Here is a 17,703-nt window from a genome sequence, read left to right as displayed (position 1 = left end):
ACAACACTGTCTTGGGCTTTTCGGGAAACAGGACAGCATACCAAGAAAAAGCCCCAGCATGGATTGGCCTTGGGAAGCCTGAGGTCCAACCTCAGCCCTACCTCTCAATTTTTTTGGGCTAGCTCCTTCACCAATGTGGGCCTAACTTTCTTATCTATGAAGGGTGGTGATCAGGCTTGCCATGCTACTTTTCATTTACTCTATAAAACATGCAGGTTAGGTGCTGCTATCCCCATTTTACAGCTAGGGAAACTGAGACCCATTCCTTTATTCATCATTATGGAATTAGATGTAATGTGCTGAGATAGTTATTCGGGCCAGGTATGAGGTCCACAGAGAGGAAAGTAAGCTATCCAAGGCCACATACATAGAACATGACAGAGCTAAGTCTCAGACAGATGATAAGGGTTCTAACGTACACTTTCCGGCTTCTGGTATTGTGGAAAAATGGCCAGGAGATCACAATTTTCCAACTCTTGCGGGAAGCCACTTCCATCCTCCTTGAGTCAAGCCCATGGCACTAAATAGACCCCAGGAATGACACTCTCCTGGGAACTTTTGGCCTGGAACATATTTACACAACTCCGGAGGGGATGAAAATATCCCAACCCACTCCCTACAGGCTCAAATTAGCAATATTCTTATGCTTTATAACCCCTCTGGAAATTCCAACTATGTAATATTTGTCTAAAATTAGGAGTGAAGTCACAAGAGAAAAGCCCCATTACTTGAGTAGAAAATGTTTTTGTAGCCTCATCCTGAGCATGTGTTCTAAATCAGAACACAGCAGTTGTCTTTCAAATACTTTTTTCCTCCTAATACTTATGGATTGGCGGTAAAATCTTTTGAGAGAATATATTTTTACTGTATTGCCAAATACCAAATTCAATCCCGGCTTTGAGGTTACAGGCCCTTTAGCGAGGTCCAGATCACTTGCACAGGAAGAGCCTGTCCCGTGGCGCAGAATGCCTCCTTAAATGAGGGGCACTTTAACAACAGCAGCAATAACGTTACCCGCAGCCAGCACTTAGGACTGGCTAGGATGTGCCGGGAACCCTGTGAAGTGTTTTACAACCATTATTACATTTAATCCTCATAATAGCCCTCTGAGGTATTATCCCACTTTCCATATGAGGGCAATTAAGGCCTAGAAAGATTGAGAGATTGGCCAAAGCCATATGGCTCTAGAACCATAAGTTGTGTTAGACTTTTAACCCAAATTAGAGTAAAGTCCACCCCAGGATGCTGTCTCCAATCATAGGTGCTATTTATTGAACACATACTGTGTGCTACACACAGTTTTAAGTGTCTTATATAATAATCTCTCTTTTGTTTTTAATATGTATTTTTATTTTTATTTTTGGAGACACACTGTCACCCAGGCTGGAGTGCAGTGGTGAGATCTTGGCTCACTGCAACCTCTGCCTCCCAGATTCAAGCGATTCTCCTGCCTCAGCCTCCTGAGTAGCTGGGATTACAGACACCTGCCACCATGCCTGGCTAATTTTTGTATTTTTAGTAGAGACGGGTTTTCACCATGTTGGCCAGGCTGGTCCTGAACTCCTGACCTCAGGTGATGCCTGCCTTGGCCTCCCAAAGTGCTGGGATTACAGGTGTGAGCCACTGTGGCCAGCCTCTAATTTTCCTGATGCCTATGACCAATGCAGGGCATTTCTGGACATGAGATATGGGACAGGCAGCCTTTGATACATGCAAATAAAAATGACCGTGAGATGTTAACGAATTAAATGAAAAGGTGAAACAAAGCAGAGGACCTTTGTAGTTTGGGTCAGTATGAGCAACAGTAGGGAATGGATACCAAGAGGTTATGGTCCTTAAGCTGTCTGTGACTGAGGCAAGAGATTGAGACCAGATGGAAGGGAAGGAGGTGAGCTGGAGCCCCCAGGGCGCAGGAACAAGCGGGTGGTAAGTGTGAGCCCAGGGGCGGAGACAGACCTGCTGCTGGAAATCACCTAGGGGCTTAGAGGGGAGAGAGCTTCGTGTGGCTTCCTGCAGTTGTCTGTGGGTTGGGCAACCATCAAGACCATTGTAGAGGAAATTTCTACTTTGGGGAGTGTTGACTTTTGGGGTGCTGACTCTCCAAATTGCAAATTTGACCATGCCTCTCTTCTGCCTGGCAGCATGCCCCCCGGACCCCAGTTGCTACGAACACAGACCGAGAGACCTCCTCGTCAGGGAGGACAAGGCTCCCACAATCTGCTACTGACTGGCCACATCCACACTTTAGCCTGGGAGCTGCGGCAGCCATGCCCCTCTTCTGGCCATTTTCTGAACACATGGAGAATTCCACACTCTTGGGCTTATGCGCACGCTCTGCAAATCCTTTCACCTCTCTAGGCAGTTGTTGTGTCCACTGAGCTGTGATTACTTATCCACCTTGAGCGCAGGGCCTAGTCGCGGTCACCATCATAGCCTGCTGTGACTGGAGTATGGGCTATGTGTTTAATGAATGCGGTGGAGCTATCGGACATTGCATGATCTTTTGAACCCTTAAGACCCTGCTATTTCTTTTCAGTTGGCGTTAAATGGAGGGTCCACCAGGTGCAATCACATGGTGAGGGTGGGGAAGTGCAAGCAACAACAGTGTTCATGATGCAGAGACAGCCAGGGGCTGGGGCCAACAACAAGGACATGGGAGGGACAGCAGAAGGTAGGGAGGGGGCCACCTAGTGACCACCAGGCATCTTGGTCATCCTGTCTCATAACCCAAACCGCTGCATCGAACAGTTAAAAAAAAAAAAGGGTAACCAGAAAGCAATGGGGTGAGCACGGTAGAAATAAGCTTTGGTTCTTTCTCTCGGGATGTAGAATAAGGAGCCCCACTCCCCCACCCTCACCACCCCCACTAGGTATTTCCAAGGGAATGAGTATCCAGAGGCCAACATCCAGCCCCTCCCTCATCCAGCTCCTTCCATCAGCACCACACGGTCAGCAGGCGGTGTCAAGCAAGGACATGAAAATACCTGCTTTCTAGCCTCGAGGGAGACAAGAAAAAGTCATTGGAGTCCAGATGCCACCAAGGAAGCCCACTGCAGACGCCTCTGTTCCCTTGCCTCTTTGCCCCTTAGTGGAAGTGGCGGAGCTGCCCTCTGGTTTCCTCCCCAGGCCTCTAGTTGGAAATTTGCTATGTGGCATCAGCTAGTGCTGCTACCTGTTCTGACCCTGAGCCTCCCAGGCTCCTTTCTCTGCACCCACATTGTAAAAAACAAGCCATAAACTCAGGCCAGCCCAGTTTCTTACGATGGCTGGAGAAACAGGGTGTGCAGCTTTGCTTCTTCTGTGTGTCCCTTCTTTGTTCCTGGGCTACGCACACAGCGGGAAGAAGGAAAAGGGAACCCGTTCCAGGGAGGTACTGGGGGAGGGCTCTCGTGGGAGCCTGGAAACCCTTTCTTGACTCTTAACCAAAGTTACTTTTCTTCCTATTTTTATTAACACAAATCCCTACGTGTGTTTGTATCCAGAGAAAGTACTATGAATAACTGATGACACATTCGTTAACTTATGATTCATCCTGGGGGAGAGAGAGAGGCAGAAAGGAGCAGGAGTTTTGGAGGCTGAATATAAAGTGTCGTAAAATATTTAGCAAATGATCATCCAAGCCACAGGGAAAAAGTCAGAGAGACAGGAATTTGAAAGCTGCCAGGATTTAAAAGCCATTTAATGCTAACCATCAGTGCCAGAGAGCTGAGAGCGCCTCTCTTCCTCCCTCCATTGGCAGCAACAGCTCCGATAATGTGGAAAGGCTTGGATGGGCTGGGGAGCACTGGTGGGAACTGAGACCAGGCAGTGGGGCTGAAAGACTTTTTGTTCAAGAAAGCTTGTAAACAGGGGAGCGCCTTGGAGGTGGACTGTATCTTGTCTACTGCCTGTACATTCTCTTTCAAGAGATCCCTGACCATCAACTCTCTACACAGAATACTCTAGCCAGTCATCTGAGTGTTTCAAAATATCCTGATGTTTGGTATCAAGGGAAAAAAAAAAGAGCCAAATGACTGACTAAATTTGTCACTTTCCTTGCAAATGTTTTGATGTTACTTAGACAATGGCTTCAGTCTTTGTCATTCTAAAGGTTTCAGCTCAGAAGGGGGTCTCTCCTGAAGGGTTAGGAACCCTGCATTTTTAGGGCTGGGGTCAGTACTCACTTCTATAACCTGATTCTTTGGAGATATGGTTATTTTGAAGCAAAAGATGAACAGGTCTTTCTTGATAATTTTTTTTTTTGAGACGGAGTTTCGCTCTTGTTACCCAGGCTGGAGTGCAATGGTGTGATCTCGGCTCACCGCAACCTCCACCTCCTCGGTTTAGGCAATTCTCCTGCCTCAGCCTCCTGAGTAGCTGGGATTACAGGCACGCGCCACCGTGCCCAGCTAATTTTTTGTATTTTTAGTAGAGACGGGGTTTCACCTTGTTGACCAGTATGGTCTCAATCTCTTGACCTCGTGATCCACCCGCCTCGGCCTCCCAAAGTGCTGGGATTACAGGCGTGAGCCACCGCGCCCGGCCTTTCTTGATAATTTGGCTTGAAAGCCTCAAGTCTGCAGTTATGCCCTCCTGAGTGTAAATACCATAAAACAAGATAAATTAAGGGAGAAGTGGCAGGAAATAATTCACAGCAGTGGAAATAACCGTCCCGTACAACAGAGGCCTCCAGATAGTCAGGTTACACTCGCAAGCTTGTCTAGCCTGCATTTTGTTGTTGTGATTTGGTTTGGTTTGGTTTAGGCTTTTAGCAGCCTGAAGCCATCGTTTTGAATTTCTGTCCCTAGTGATAAGCAGAAGAGAGGGATGAGGAAGGGGCTTTATTGGCCCAGTCAGAAACAGAAACTAAGAACCCATGACTGTATTCTCTCTGTTGGACACCCCCGAAAGACAATTCTTCAAAGACATAGTATGATGAGTTCATCAGTAGCTAATACAAGTGAATTTGGTGGATTGAATCAATGATCTACTCATTGTGCCAAGAATGAAGATTGTCCCGCCTTCAGGGAACTTCAAATCTATTTGTTTGGGAAGCAAGCATTCCATTAAAATATGGATAGTTAGCCTCTGAGTTCAGAAAAGTAAGAGATCTCTGGACAGATTGGTCCCAAGGAGGAGGACAGGAATAACCATGGCAAAACTGCACTGCGGAAGAAGAAACTAGAAAGTAGCTCTTGTCCTTTCTCCTCCTATCTATTCCAATCCAACACTTCCCTGAGGCCCTCTTCAGTGAATCCACAGATTCATTCTCTAGGATTCGAATCTTCATTCTTCTTACTTCCTACAAACTCTTACAGCACTTAGGCTCCAAAACATTCACCTGGCATGTGATTTCATCTTGAATTAGAATCTGTATGAAGAAAGATTAATCGTTTCTCCTCATTTTATAATTGGCAAATTCTTTTTGGCAGGTGTTGAATCTTTTTTTTTTAATCTTTTTTAGAGACAGGGTCTCACTCTGTGGCCCAGGCTGGAGTGCAGTGGCACCATCACAGCTCACTGCAGCCTCGAACTCCCAGGCTCAGGCAAATCCTCCTGCCTCAGCCTCTGAGTAGTTGAAATTTCAGGTGTGTGCCATCACAAATGGCTAACATTTAAATTGTTGTAGAGATAGTATCTCGAACAGGAGACCAGCTCAATCAATCCATCCACCTTGGCCTCCTAAAGTGTGGGGATTAAAGGCTTGGAACACTGTGCCTGGCCCGGATACCAAATCTTAAAACAGTTCTGTGTTCCCCAGAGTTTCTAGCAGTGCTCAGTTGCTGGCCATTGGCTCTGTGGATGTGCAGTAGCATTGATTAGTAAGGTAGTATATGAATAGAATCCCGGTGGTGAGTGAAAATCTCTGCTAGGATTGTGGAAGAAGACTGAATTCTGGGTAAGCCCAGGGACACGCTGCGTATTAGCACACCCAAGCTACAAAACACAAGCTCTGAGAGCACTTTCTGATTCTGAAGTTCCCCTTCCCTTCTTGGTTCTGATTGTTAAAGCAGATGCAGAGTTCTGAAAATCTGTAAATTGGGTAAAAAATTAATTTACTGAGAATAAAACTTTATCAGCAGTTCCACTCATATATTTTAAAATGTCTACGAAAAAAAGAAGAAAAATAAATGAAGAAGGAAAGGAGGGAAGGGGAGGGAGAGAGAGGAGAGAGGAAATGAAAGGTGGGAAAAAGAAAGCCTGTAGGCTAGGATGGGAAACACACAAGACTCAGTCTTCAGATACTCTCAGCAATTTCATATGATAATTTTTAATATTAAAAATTGTAAATGTGTCTTTATAAACAATATGCATAAAATAGATCATATTCTAAAACGTTTTCTTTTTAAAATGCTTTTTCACAGTAAATTTCTTAGGTGTCAGATTTTCCCTCAGAATAGTGCAACTAGAAGGAAAATGTTGGCAGTGGCTCAGGACTCTGCTAGTACAAGTCCTTGTAGATCTCCTGCAGGAGGGGGTGCAGACTCATGTCTGTCTCTGTCTTCTTGATCACCTGCAGTAGCTGCACGTGTTCCGTGACAATCTGTCTGAGGTCTGTCATTTTCTGGAGCAGCTTGGCAAATAGCTGAGAGGACTCAGGGTGGTTCAGCTTCAGCTGGAGCTCCAGGGCTTGTAGCAGGTTGTCTTGTATGTCTTCAATGGGTTTCACATTCAGCAAACCTGGGCGGTCTGGGAAGCACAAATGGAAAACACAACAGGGGGTTCAGTCAAAAAATCCTCGGGGCCCTGCCTCGGAGGCCTAGGCAGCTCTGCCAAGCAACTCATGCATGTTTTTGGTTTGCTTCGCTCTGATCTTAAATAGGAAGGAAGGGTAAGCAGATAGTGGGGTAAGAACTGAGGATGGAATCAGAACTAAAATGATCAGAGCTCTTTGCAGGGTCTTTCTTTTTCTGGCCAGGATGGAATCTGTGTGATCAGCTGATGGAACATGACATCAAAACAATCCTGTTCCCCAAACAAAGTTTCCTCTGCTAACAAGTTTCTACTCAGAAATTTCCTTTTCTTTTTCTTCTTCTTTTTTTTTTTTTTTTTTTTCAAAGATGGGGTCTTGCTCTGTCATCCAGGCTGGAGTGCAGTGGCACAATCTGGGCTCACCACAACCTATGCCTCTTGGGATCAAGCAATTCTCCTGCCTCACCTTCCTGAGTAGCTGGGATGACAGGAGCTCACCACCATGCCTGGCTAATTTTTGTATTTTTAGTAGAGATGGGGTTTCACCATGTTGTCCAGGCTGGTCTCAAACTCCTGATCACAAGTGATCCACCTGCCTTGGCCTCCCAAAGTGATAGAATTACAAGCGTGAGATACCATGCCCAGCCAGAAATCTCCTTTTCAACATCTGCTCCTTCCTGATGAATCCATGTTTTATAGCTTCTGTCCAGTTTCTTAACATAGCTTCAAATATGTTTTTTTCTCAAATATGCTTTTAAAAGAAGGTTTATCTTCTTTTTGCTTAATTTGCTTATGCTGTATTTGCTTAATATGGCATATTTTGAAATGACAAAACACAGTTTTAAAATAATGATACATTTTAACAGAGGTTTCTTTTGAGTAGTAAGATTGTAATTTTCACTAGTTCTTCCTTATAGTTTTCTTAATTCAATTTGCAAATTGTGAACTTAAATTGCTTTTAAATATTTTACTTTTTTATGTAGATCTTGTTAGTTTTATTCTCAAATACTTCTTGGCTTCTATTGTGAATGGATTCTTCATTTTTGTTACATCTAATATACACCCGCTGATGTGAAGAAAACTAATTGATTTTAGTATACCGAAAGTATTCCAATTTTCTGAACTTTTGTCAGTTAGAATAGCTTTTAATCATGGATTTCTAGTTTTTTGGAAAGACAATTTTATCAGCAATGGTGGCTTTGTTTATTTCTTCTTTTGCAGTGTTAACCTTTCTCATTTCCTTTCTTGCCATAGTGTTGGCTAAAACCTCCAATATGGGATTAACTAATAGTAGCAATAGTAGCAATTCTTGCTGCATTCCTAACTTTGAAGGAAATGCTTCGAATCGTTTATCAGCAACTATGATGTCTGCTATAGACTAAGGAGGACATGTTTTACTCCTGGGTTTCCAGGAGTTTTAAGATTTTAATTTGTTTTAGTCAGGAATGTGTTGAATTTTTATCAAATGCTTTTACATTTCTCTATCTAGAGAGACATGGTATCTAAAGAGTTATGGCTTTATCTTAACCAGTATCGTGAATTATATTACTAGAGTTCTTTATACCCTTGTACTCACTTGCTAATGTTTATATAGGGTTTTTGTATTTGTAGGTGATATTGGTTTAGAATTATTTTGGGGGTCATTCTTTGCCTGTTTTGGTAATAATGTTAACTAGCCTTTACAGTGAGTTGAGAGGTTTGCCTTCTGTGTCTATGTCACAATGATCTGTTCTTTGATGGTTTGTTAGAATTTGTTTCTAGAACTATCTGAGCTTGGTGATAAATCTACCACTATCTTTAATTTTTCTTCCATAGTTTTTAATCTATTCAGGCTTTCTACTACTTATACGGTAAAGTTTTAGTAATTTATATTAGAACAAAGTAATAAATGATATTGTCTTGGAATCTGAAATGTATTATTTTTATTTATGCCCCTCAACTTAATGCTCTTTTTTTTGAGACAGGGTCTTACTCTGTTGCCCAGTGCAGTGGCATGATCATGGCTCACTGCAGCCTCGAACTCCTGGGTTCAGGTGATCCTCCTGCTTCAGCCTCCCAAGTAGCTGGGACTATAGGCATGAGCCACCACAACCAACTAATTCCTAAATTTTTTGTAGGGGTGGGGGGTCTTGCCACGTGGCCCAGGGTGGTCTTGAACTCCTGGTCTCAACCGATCCTCCAGCCTCAGCCTCCCAAAGTGCTGAGACTATAGGCATAAGCCAACCATGCCTGGCCCTTTAAGCTCTTTATTTGTCCATTCTCTCATTTAAAAAAAATCTGATTTGTCAAGGGTTTCTCTATTTTTTCCTTTTCTAAAAAAACACAGCTTTTGGTTTTATTAATTGAGTCTGCTTCTAAAAATTGTGTTTTGTTCTTAATTTATTGAATTCCTTTTTAAAACTTTCTTTAGGTTTACTTTCTTTTCTTTTTCTAGTTTCTTTAGCTGAATGCTTAATTCATTCAGTCTGGCATTTCTTGTTTTCTAATAAATGCATTTAAGCCTCTTAGTGCCACTTTGGTTTCATCCGATGGGCTTTGATAAATAATACCTAAACAGCTTGTCTTATAATTTTGATTTTATTTTTAAACTAACAGTTATATAGAAGTATGTTTTTAAATTTCCAAGTAAAAAGTTTGCATTTCAGTTTTTATTTTCTAATCTCTAAGTTTTATTTTATAATTTCTAAGTTTGTTGCATTGGGTAAGGTTTTTTCATTCAGGCTCGCCAGAGGACAGAACATTCACTTGATCATTTTGTATTCGTTTCAAATTTTAGCTCTTGAAAGCTATTTATTTTATTTTAAAAACTGTAACTCTTCTCTCTTCTCTCCTGGTATAAGTTTTACCCACCTTTAATATCCTCTATGACCTGGTCCTGGTCATCCTCTGCTTCAGTTTCTGTAATTATCTTTTTGCTCCATGTTAAGCCATCTTCATCTGTTACCATACCAAGTTCCTCACACACCCTATGCTGTGTCAGGACTCTGCGCTTATTCAGATTTTATTCCTCCTGCCTGAAACATTCTCACCTTCCCTTCACTCATCTTACTGACTTCAACCATTTCTTCACAATATAGCCTATGGCACGCTGCCATCCTGAAATAGTTCCTCAACAGTAACCCTTCCTCCCTCCTGTTCTTCTCATCTCCTTTCTCTGGGCTTCCATAGCACCCTATAAACACCTCAATCACTACTATACTAGTGGATTACATTCACTGAATCGTTACTATTTTTCAAAGATCGTGCCAAGGGCCTTATTTACAACATACCATTTAATCTTCACAATAACCCCAGGAGGTCATACTTCACAGAGGGAGAAATTAAGACTTAGAGAAAAAAGTTGTATCTTGCCAAGATAGGCCACTTGCTAGTAAATGCAGAGCTGACATTTGGATCTAAGTCTGTCTGGTTCCAAAGGCTCTGCTCTTACTCCTTATTATCTTGTATTATAAATTCTGGCTTTCTTGTTTCTCTCCCGTTAGGCCATGAGGTATTAGAGGGCAGAGAGTAGGTTCTCATCGTTTCTGAACCACCAGTTGAAACACAGGAAGCAAATGACTGAGTTAATGAGCGAGAAGGCTGTTCTGGCCAAGAGCCCTGGATTGAAAAGCACAATTCTCCTGGTTGGTGAACAGGCCTGATGGTAGAATCCCTACACAATGAAGAAGTCTCCTGTAAACGATGTTTTCCTGTGTCTAAAACTCTAGTGACCTTTATCCACTGAGATGAGGCGCAAGAGAACAACATGACACTGCAGAGTGGTCTCAGAGTGGGATTTTCAGTGGGAATATTCTTTTTTTTTTTTTTTTGGGAAGGAGTTTCGCTCTTTGTTACCGAGGCTGGAGTGCAATGGCGCGATCTCGGCTCACCGCAACCTCTGCCTCCTGGGTTCAGGCAATTCTCCTGCCTCAGCCTCCCAAGTAGCTGGGATTACAGGCACACGCCACCATGCCCAGCTAATTTTTTTTAGATTTTTAGTAGAGACGGGGTTTCACCATGTTGACCAGGATGGTCTCGATCTCTTGACCTCGTGATCCACCCACCTCGGCCTCCCAAAGTGCTGGGATTACAGGCTTGAGCCACCGCGCCCGGCCTTCAGTGGGAACATTCTAAGTTAACTTTCTTATTTTTTTTTTTTTCTGCTAAAGAAGGAAACTGGTCTTTAGTTTGATTTTTTTTTCCTCTCAGGTCTCCAACATATCCTATTGACTAGAGTAAGTATAATTTTCTTTTTAGATTTCAGCATTTAATTTTGGAACCAATAGCAAAAAAATATCAGATTCTGAGAGGGAAGAAATGATCTGGTCCTGGCCTGGAAAATCAGGCCCCTGGGAGCGTGGGGCCTTTCTCCCAGTTGCTATAATGGGAATGAAAAGCCACTGATGCTTCACTGAAAGCTGGGCCCCACCCGGCACCTTGGTTTAATGACTATGGATTCCCCTGCTTGACAAATGCATGCATCTCAAAGGCCAGAGGCAGACGTGCATCTAAAGATAGGTGCTGAGACAGGCCCTCCTAGGCGGGGACTACTCAGCCCAGGGGAGGCCTCTGCTCACTGGACACTGGCTCCTGAAGCATTTCTGCCATTCCTCTTTCCTCTGCCTTCTGATTGACTGATTGTAGAGACAGGATCTCTATCTTGCCCAGGCTGCTCTTGAATGCCTGGGCTCAAGTGATTTGCCCTCCTCGGCTCCCTAAAGTGCTGGGATGAGCCACCGCGCCTGGCCTCTTTCTTCCTCTTGAGCAGCACCACTGGGGTCAGCCCTTGGGCCGAGGAGGTGATGTTCTACTAGGTCTCATTTATCAAACAACCAAACCCTAACATGCAACAGATCAGGGCTTGCTGGAAACACTTGGCTCCGGCACAGGAGAAGGATCTGGTTTGGATTTTGAAACCCCTCTTTGGCAAATTATTCTTTACAATGTGATAGATGAAGCTTGGCTGAAGGGCTGAAATTTTGTGGCCATGGAGTAAGTATATTTTCTGCAATGACAAGTTAGATCATTTACAGATCAGTTCCACTGTCCCCCTGACTGAGCCTTTGTTAAAGCAAGATGGTTTAACGAGAAGGAGGGCAGCAGAGAAAAGTTGTATATTCTACATCTAAGGCTTTTCACTCACCAGCTCTGTGACCTTGAGTAAAGTGATTAAAGTCACTGGGCTCAATTTTTCTCTTCTAAACAAAACAGATTGGACTAAATAATCTCAAAGATTCTAATTCAAAAATTCTAAGATTTATTCTCATTTGTAATTCCCTCTTCATAATTCACATAATTCAACTGGAGAAATATACTCAAACAGTTAGTGGAAAAGCATATTAACATGAACCTTAGAACACCTGACTTACTTAAACATCAAAAAAGCTTCCTTTGGTCTTTAAGCCCTAGTCAAGGGCAAAAGAGATCTGCCAGGGTTGTTTCCTATCCTACACCCTCCAACTGGCCAAGAGCTCCCCGCTAGTCTCTTTCCCCTTTCTGCTCCACGTACACTCAGTCCTTTACAGAGCTAAGCCAGGTGCCACAGGTGTGCCACAGAAATCCGTCCAAACACCCAGACTGTTTCGGGGCCTCTTTTCTCCCTACTCCCATCAGCCTAGTGCCCACAAAGGCACTGTCCCCAGGAGACCTGCCTGAGATGCTCTCCCTGCACCTTGCTGAGGTTACAGTTGAGTCTGGAGTAGGGCCAGGGTTAAGGGCCCTCTCTGCTGGCCTAGGCTGCCTAGAAGGCCCTTTTGGGAAGTATGTGTGACTCAGACTCCAGGACTTAGGTCTCGAGGAGGCTGGAGTCAATTACTAGTTCCCTACTCCCCAGGCTGTGAAGAATTGGGAAAGAAACCTTTCCGGTCTCCATCCACACAGTCCTGGAATTGATTACAGAACACTGTTGATTATGGGCAAATCTACAAAGCTTCCATCTTATCCAGATCTGGTTCTGTTAAGTGGAGGGTTTATCTGAAACAGAGTTAAATGCTCTGGTCCTCTTGAGATCTGCCCACCTGGGCTGGGTGTTTCCTTAGCACAGATTTTTCTCAGGAGGTGTTTCAATTAGGGAACCAGAGGGCCACAGCAGAGTCTCCTGAAGGAGAGGCAGAAAACCCGAAGTGGGTGGTTTCGTCTTTATTCTAGGAGCTGCTCTCCAGGCTTTCCGCATCTTTCCCTATTGGTTCTCTGATAGAGACTAATCTGAAACCAGTTGTACCCAGGGCGTTTAAAAAAAACAAATCTGATTGCAGGGCAGCTGTAAATTGATCCACAGACAATGAAAGACCTTAGTTCAGGTGTAGGCTGAAAACTGGAGGGGAGGTAGGGCTACTCAATACTTTGCAATTTAACTTCCTTTCATGCTTCCTCTCAAGTTTCCTTTATTGCACTGCTCCCCAAGTTCTCAGGCATGTTCTAAGGGGCAGTGGATTGGGAAACTGAAGACTTGAATCCTGTCTCTCTTCCACTTAGTTTCTGTGTGCCTGTGGACAAATCATCTAATCTTTCTGGGTTTGGGCTTAATTTTCAAGACCACAATGACATTTCTTTCATAAGCATATGGCGAGAATGAAATAGGCAGAGGAACTTTAGAACATGTTATAATTCTTGTGTTTGTTCAAATAAAGGCAGTTTCCATGGGCCTGGGGTCAGGAGTGTAAGTAGGAGTGAGTGACATATCAAGTCAGGAAATTGAAGGGTTTTGAGTTGTTCTTGGATAGAGCAGAAATTCAGGAGCTCAAGAAAAATAATGCCTGATGCAGACACGTTTGGGGTGTCAGGAAAGTTCTCATTCCTGTAGTTGAACACACATAGGCAAGGTGGTTTAAGAACAGTAGCAAAACAAAAAAGCCATTGTGCCGCAATTCACTACTCCCTTGAATAAATGATGCTGGGAATTTGAGGGTACTTTTCTGATCCAACATCAGAATCATAGTGGGCATTAGGCAAACTGAATTCAGCAAAGTACCACAGTGTGGCCTATAGCAATTCCTTCCCACCATCCTACTGACAGGAAAAAATAATTTAGCACAGTTATACATGTGTCCTCTTCATATTGAAATTCGAATTGGAGCTTCATCTAGTGCAGGGATGATCAATTTTGGCTACATATTATAATTATCTGGGGAGACTATGAAAGCAAACGGATGCCTGAGACCCATCCCTAGAGATTCGGATTCACTTGGCCTGAGGTGTGACCTTCAGGATTTTTAATAGCTCCTGGGCAATTCTAACGTGTGGCCAAGGGTGCGCACCACCAGCAGAGAAGCAGTTGGGATTACAACTTTGCAAGTTACTTGCTAGGTAACCTTGGGCAAGTTCCTTAACCTTTCTATACCTCTGTTTCCTCACTGTAACAACTGGAGCTGTAGTGGTAATTTAACTCACGGCGTTGTTCAGAGGACTGAGGGCCATACAGAAGGTGCTTAGCACAGTGTCTGATGCATGGTGAATTAGCTATTACTATTTTCATTACTGCTCTGTAAACTTCCCTCATTTTCTTCCTACCTTTCTTCTCATTTCTCTGATTTTTTTGGATTCTTTCTATATTTTGCCCATTCTTTCTTTCTCAATTATTGCTCTCTTCTTTTCAGTCTTTCTTCCCCCCTGCTTTCCGGACGTTTTCCCCGTTCCACTCCTGGGCCTGCACTTGCTGGGGATTTATAAGAATGCTAACAGGGCCAGCTTAAATTAATCAGAGGTCTGAGCCGTGGATGATGTAAGGAGCCATGTAGTTTACTGCTGCTTTCAAGGAACGGGAATGACATAAAATAGAGGGCTTGCAAATGCTTTGACAAACAGATAAAGATCATCTGTAACCAGCACATTCTGCCGTTAACACACATGTTGCTGGTAGTCTTCACTCAGGAGTGGGTTAACATTCTGACACTTGCCAGTTTAAATAACAGTTTCACATTTAATTGCTTCCCCTATCTATGCCTGATAACAATATGTATGACTGGGCCGGGATGGTGGAGTGGGATAACCATAATAAAATCAAACCAGCCAATACTTTCTTGGATCCGCCCATTAAGTAGCGATTACATCTCAACTTGCCTCATCTCAGACGCTCCACTCTCACCTCCAATAATCAACTCCCAAACCATAAAACAGAACACAAGCCCAGCTAGTGACAGGGCGGGCAACCCTTTCCTGTGTGCCATGTTCAAAGCCCCTCCACTCGACAGCACCGCCAGTGGAAACTGAGTGTGGGCTCTGTCATTTCCGGGTCTCTCAGAGTGAAAATGGAACCTAAGATTTCTGTCCCACCCTAGGAAGCCCCTGTGTCCCTATCTCTGTGCACTCTGGGGTTAGGACTCCCTTGTCATTCTAGTCATTCCAGGTCACTCAATTTACATCCAGCCAAACGGTTTGCTCCCCTCCTTTCAGTCAGGAACAGGGGAGCAGTCTGTAGTCCTCCCTTAAGCCGAATGATGTATGTATACTTCCGCTCTTTCTCTGTCCAAGAAGGAATCTGACTGGGGCTAGAAATGTGGGATAGGAGGCAGAGGAAGAAGGGTGGTGCTGAAATAGGAGAATGATCCATTCCAAGTCTCCCACTAACCTGCCATCTCCATGCCCTAGATCCATCTGGTGGCTCTACCCTGCGATGCTCTGGGCAGGATAAAAGGAGGGAAAGGAAGAGAGAAGGGAAGACTAAGAATTCCAACCCTTCCTTACTCCCTCAACCTCTGGAAATGTCAACAAGACACCAAGGGCAGTAAGTGAAGTTAAAAGCTACCAGGTATGACTTTACCCCACTCCCCTGCTTTTCTCCTTCCCAGTGTCTCTGAGAAGAACCTGTGATCTCAGAACACAAGCACACTCTAAATATGGTCTAAACACATGGTGTTCCCAAGAAGTTCATGGGAATTCCTGCAGGCTGGGAATCCAGCAGTCCTGCCATTCCCTGTCTCCTTCAGGGGCCCCAGGACGTCTGAAACCTCCCCTCACTTGGAGGCTCTCCCCTTCCTCCAGTATCTCTTTCCTTCTGGGTTTTGTTCTCAATCCACACCTAATCCCCTTAAAGTGATAGCTGATAAAGGGATTAGCTGATATCTCCTAGGCATATTTATATTGTAATAAGTGATCTTAACAATGACTGTTGGTGGCATTTCAAGCAATGTAACTGGCAGAATTGACTGGCGCTGCTTCAAATTATATCATACAGGGCAAAAGGGAAAATTTGCATTTACTGCATTTACTGTGTGCTGAACATGTCCCAGGCATTTTGCCAGAGGCTTCACATCATGTTATTTGGTTTGTTCAGGGTCCTGATAAGGAAATTAAGGCTCAGGGAGGTAAATAATTGCTGCAAGCACGCATCTAGGAAGAGAGGGAGTGGGGGGTTGAAACTCCTGTCCCTCTGATTCCAGGGCTTTGCACTGTGCCAGCTTGCCTCTTCTGGTCTACCTACTTGTGACACTGGTGAGCCTCCCAAAGACTTCTGTAGGACTGAGTGATGCCTCCAGTACCTGTATCTCTGTAGGAGTGACTTGAACCAGTGCTGGGTTTCATTCTTCCTCACTTGCAGATGATCTGTCTGAATGTCTCGGTAAACTGTGCCAGTCTGGAAGGCTGCCTGGGGTCACTCAGAGTTTAAACACACATTATGAGAGCCCAAAATGATAAAGTGCTCCAGAAAGCAGCCCACTGACTGACTGACTGACTGAGCCTCTTCCAGGACTGCCAGTGTGGGGACAGGAATGATTCAGCATTCGATCCCGTGGGGTCTCTGAGGTCAAATCCAATTGCTTGCTCACTTACCGGGATGATCCCAGCCTACCATGCCTGGGCTGGGGAAGGGATTTTATTTCTCAAGCAGTCACAGATAAAGATGCTTCTATATTTTACAAACAACAAAGCCCTGTATATGTATATGTTTAAAGTGTACCAGATGATTCTGGGATGGTTCATCTCCTCCCCATCATTCTATCCCCGCCCCCAGCTCTCTGGTTTTTAGAATTTGGGTGCCAGTTCAGAACTCATAAATAAACCTCACTCTTGTCAAACCAAGTCTATGGGGTTATGAAAATAATAGGACATTTCTAGGTAAGTCAAAGCGAGTCATTTTTCAAAACCATTCTGCCAACTAGCTGAGGAGGGCAGGTCTGAGAAGAGAGCCTCACAAGCTAGGCAGAAACAACTTAGGTGCCTGCAAATTTTTTTCCAGTTAATAAATAAGCACTATTACTCTCAGACTCAATCATAGCCCAGATAGGGGACAGGAACTATGCAATAATACTCTTTGGCTGTTGTCCTGCTTAAGAAAAAGCAGATATCCTTGTTTATTTGCAAAACTACAAGAAAAGAGAGAAAAACAACTTTCATCATGTAGGCACCAGCCTGTCTTGTCCAAAAAAAACTCTCTGGATAAGGGAGCTAAATATTTAACTGGTACAGGAGAGGTGGGAGAAAGTGTGTTGTATACAGCATTTATAATATCTATTGTGATATTTTGGGTTTGGTCTCCTCTCCAGTTAACTAGGAATGCAGATGCTAACACAGAGGAGAGGGTGTGGAAGGCCCTGGGCTGTACAGAATCAGAGGCTCCATAAGTGGGAGTTTCCTCCAGGAAAGCATCGGCCTATTCAAGCAAGTGCATGCCACCTTTTGTTCCAGAGAGAAGAGGACACTTTCTATTTTAGAGCTGGGAACAGTCTCAAGATTTTGAAGGGCAGCTATGGGACAGGGAAGAGAGATGAAGACTCCCAAACCCAGTGTCAATGGAACATTGGTGTTCTGGGAGCTGGAATGAGTGTTCTGCTGTGACAGCTGCGTCAGGGTTATTGTGTTTGTTTCTGAAGGGTAGGAAGAAATGAAGGGACTGGATGGAATTTCAATAATTTAACATTCCTCTCATAAATTTTTCTGTAACCACTTATCTGTATTAGAACCTAGTATAAGATGGTATCTGATTGAGCAGAGATGTGTTTACTTAGTCATTTAAAGTTTACTGTCCATTTTTGCGGGGAGTTCTGCAAACAGTACCACTATTTCCAGGTGCCTGCTGGCTGAACAAATTTAAGACCAGAATGTCAGTCTTCAGCC

At 43.8% G+C, this 17,703-nt stretch overlaps 1 protein-coding gene across 6 annotated transcripts in view; it reads right to left on the bottom strand.

Annotated features, from left to right (window-relative positions):
• Positions 1-6,234: 6,234 nt before the first annotated feature.
• Positions 6,235-17,703, bottom strand: part of PPARG (peroxisome proliferator activated receptor gamma) — a 143,530-nt gene continuing 132,061 nt past the window's right edge. For all 6 annotated transcript variants that reach the window (XM_078351668.1, XM_002758641.4, XM_008982164.3 and 3 more), the window contains one exon: positions 6,235-6,669. In XM_078351668.1, the coding sequence (XP_078207794.1) occupies positions 6,422-6,669 (248 nt within the window). In that variant the 3' untranslated portion in view covers positions 6,235-6,421. The remainder of the gene's footprint in view (positions 6,670-17,703) is intronic.

Source organism: Callithrix jacchus, chromosome 15, assembly GCF_049354715.1.
Source record: "Callithrix jacchus isolate 240 chromosome 15, calJac240_pri, whole genome shotgun sequence".
NCBI lineage: Eukaryota > Metazoa > Chordata > Mammalia > Primates > Cebidae > Callithrix > Callithrix jacchus.
The sequence above is the reverse complement of the archived record's forward strand: the minus strand, read 5'-3'. Positions and strand labels throughout refer to the sequence as shown.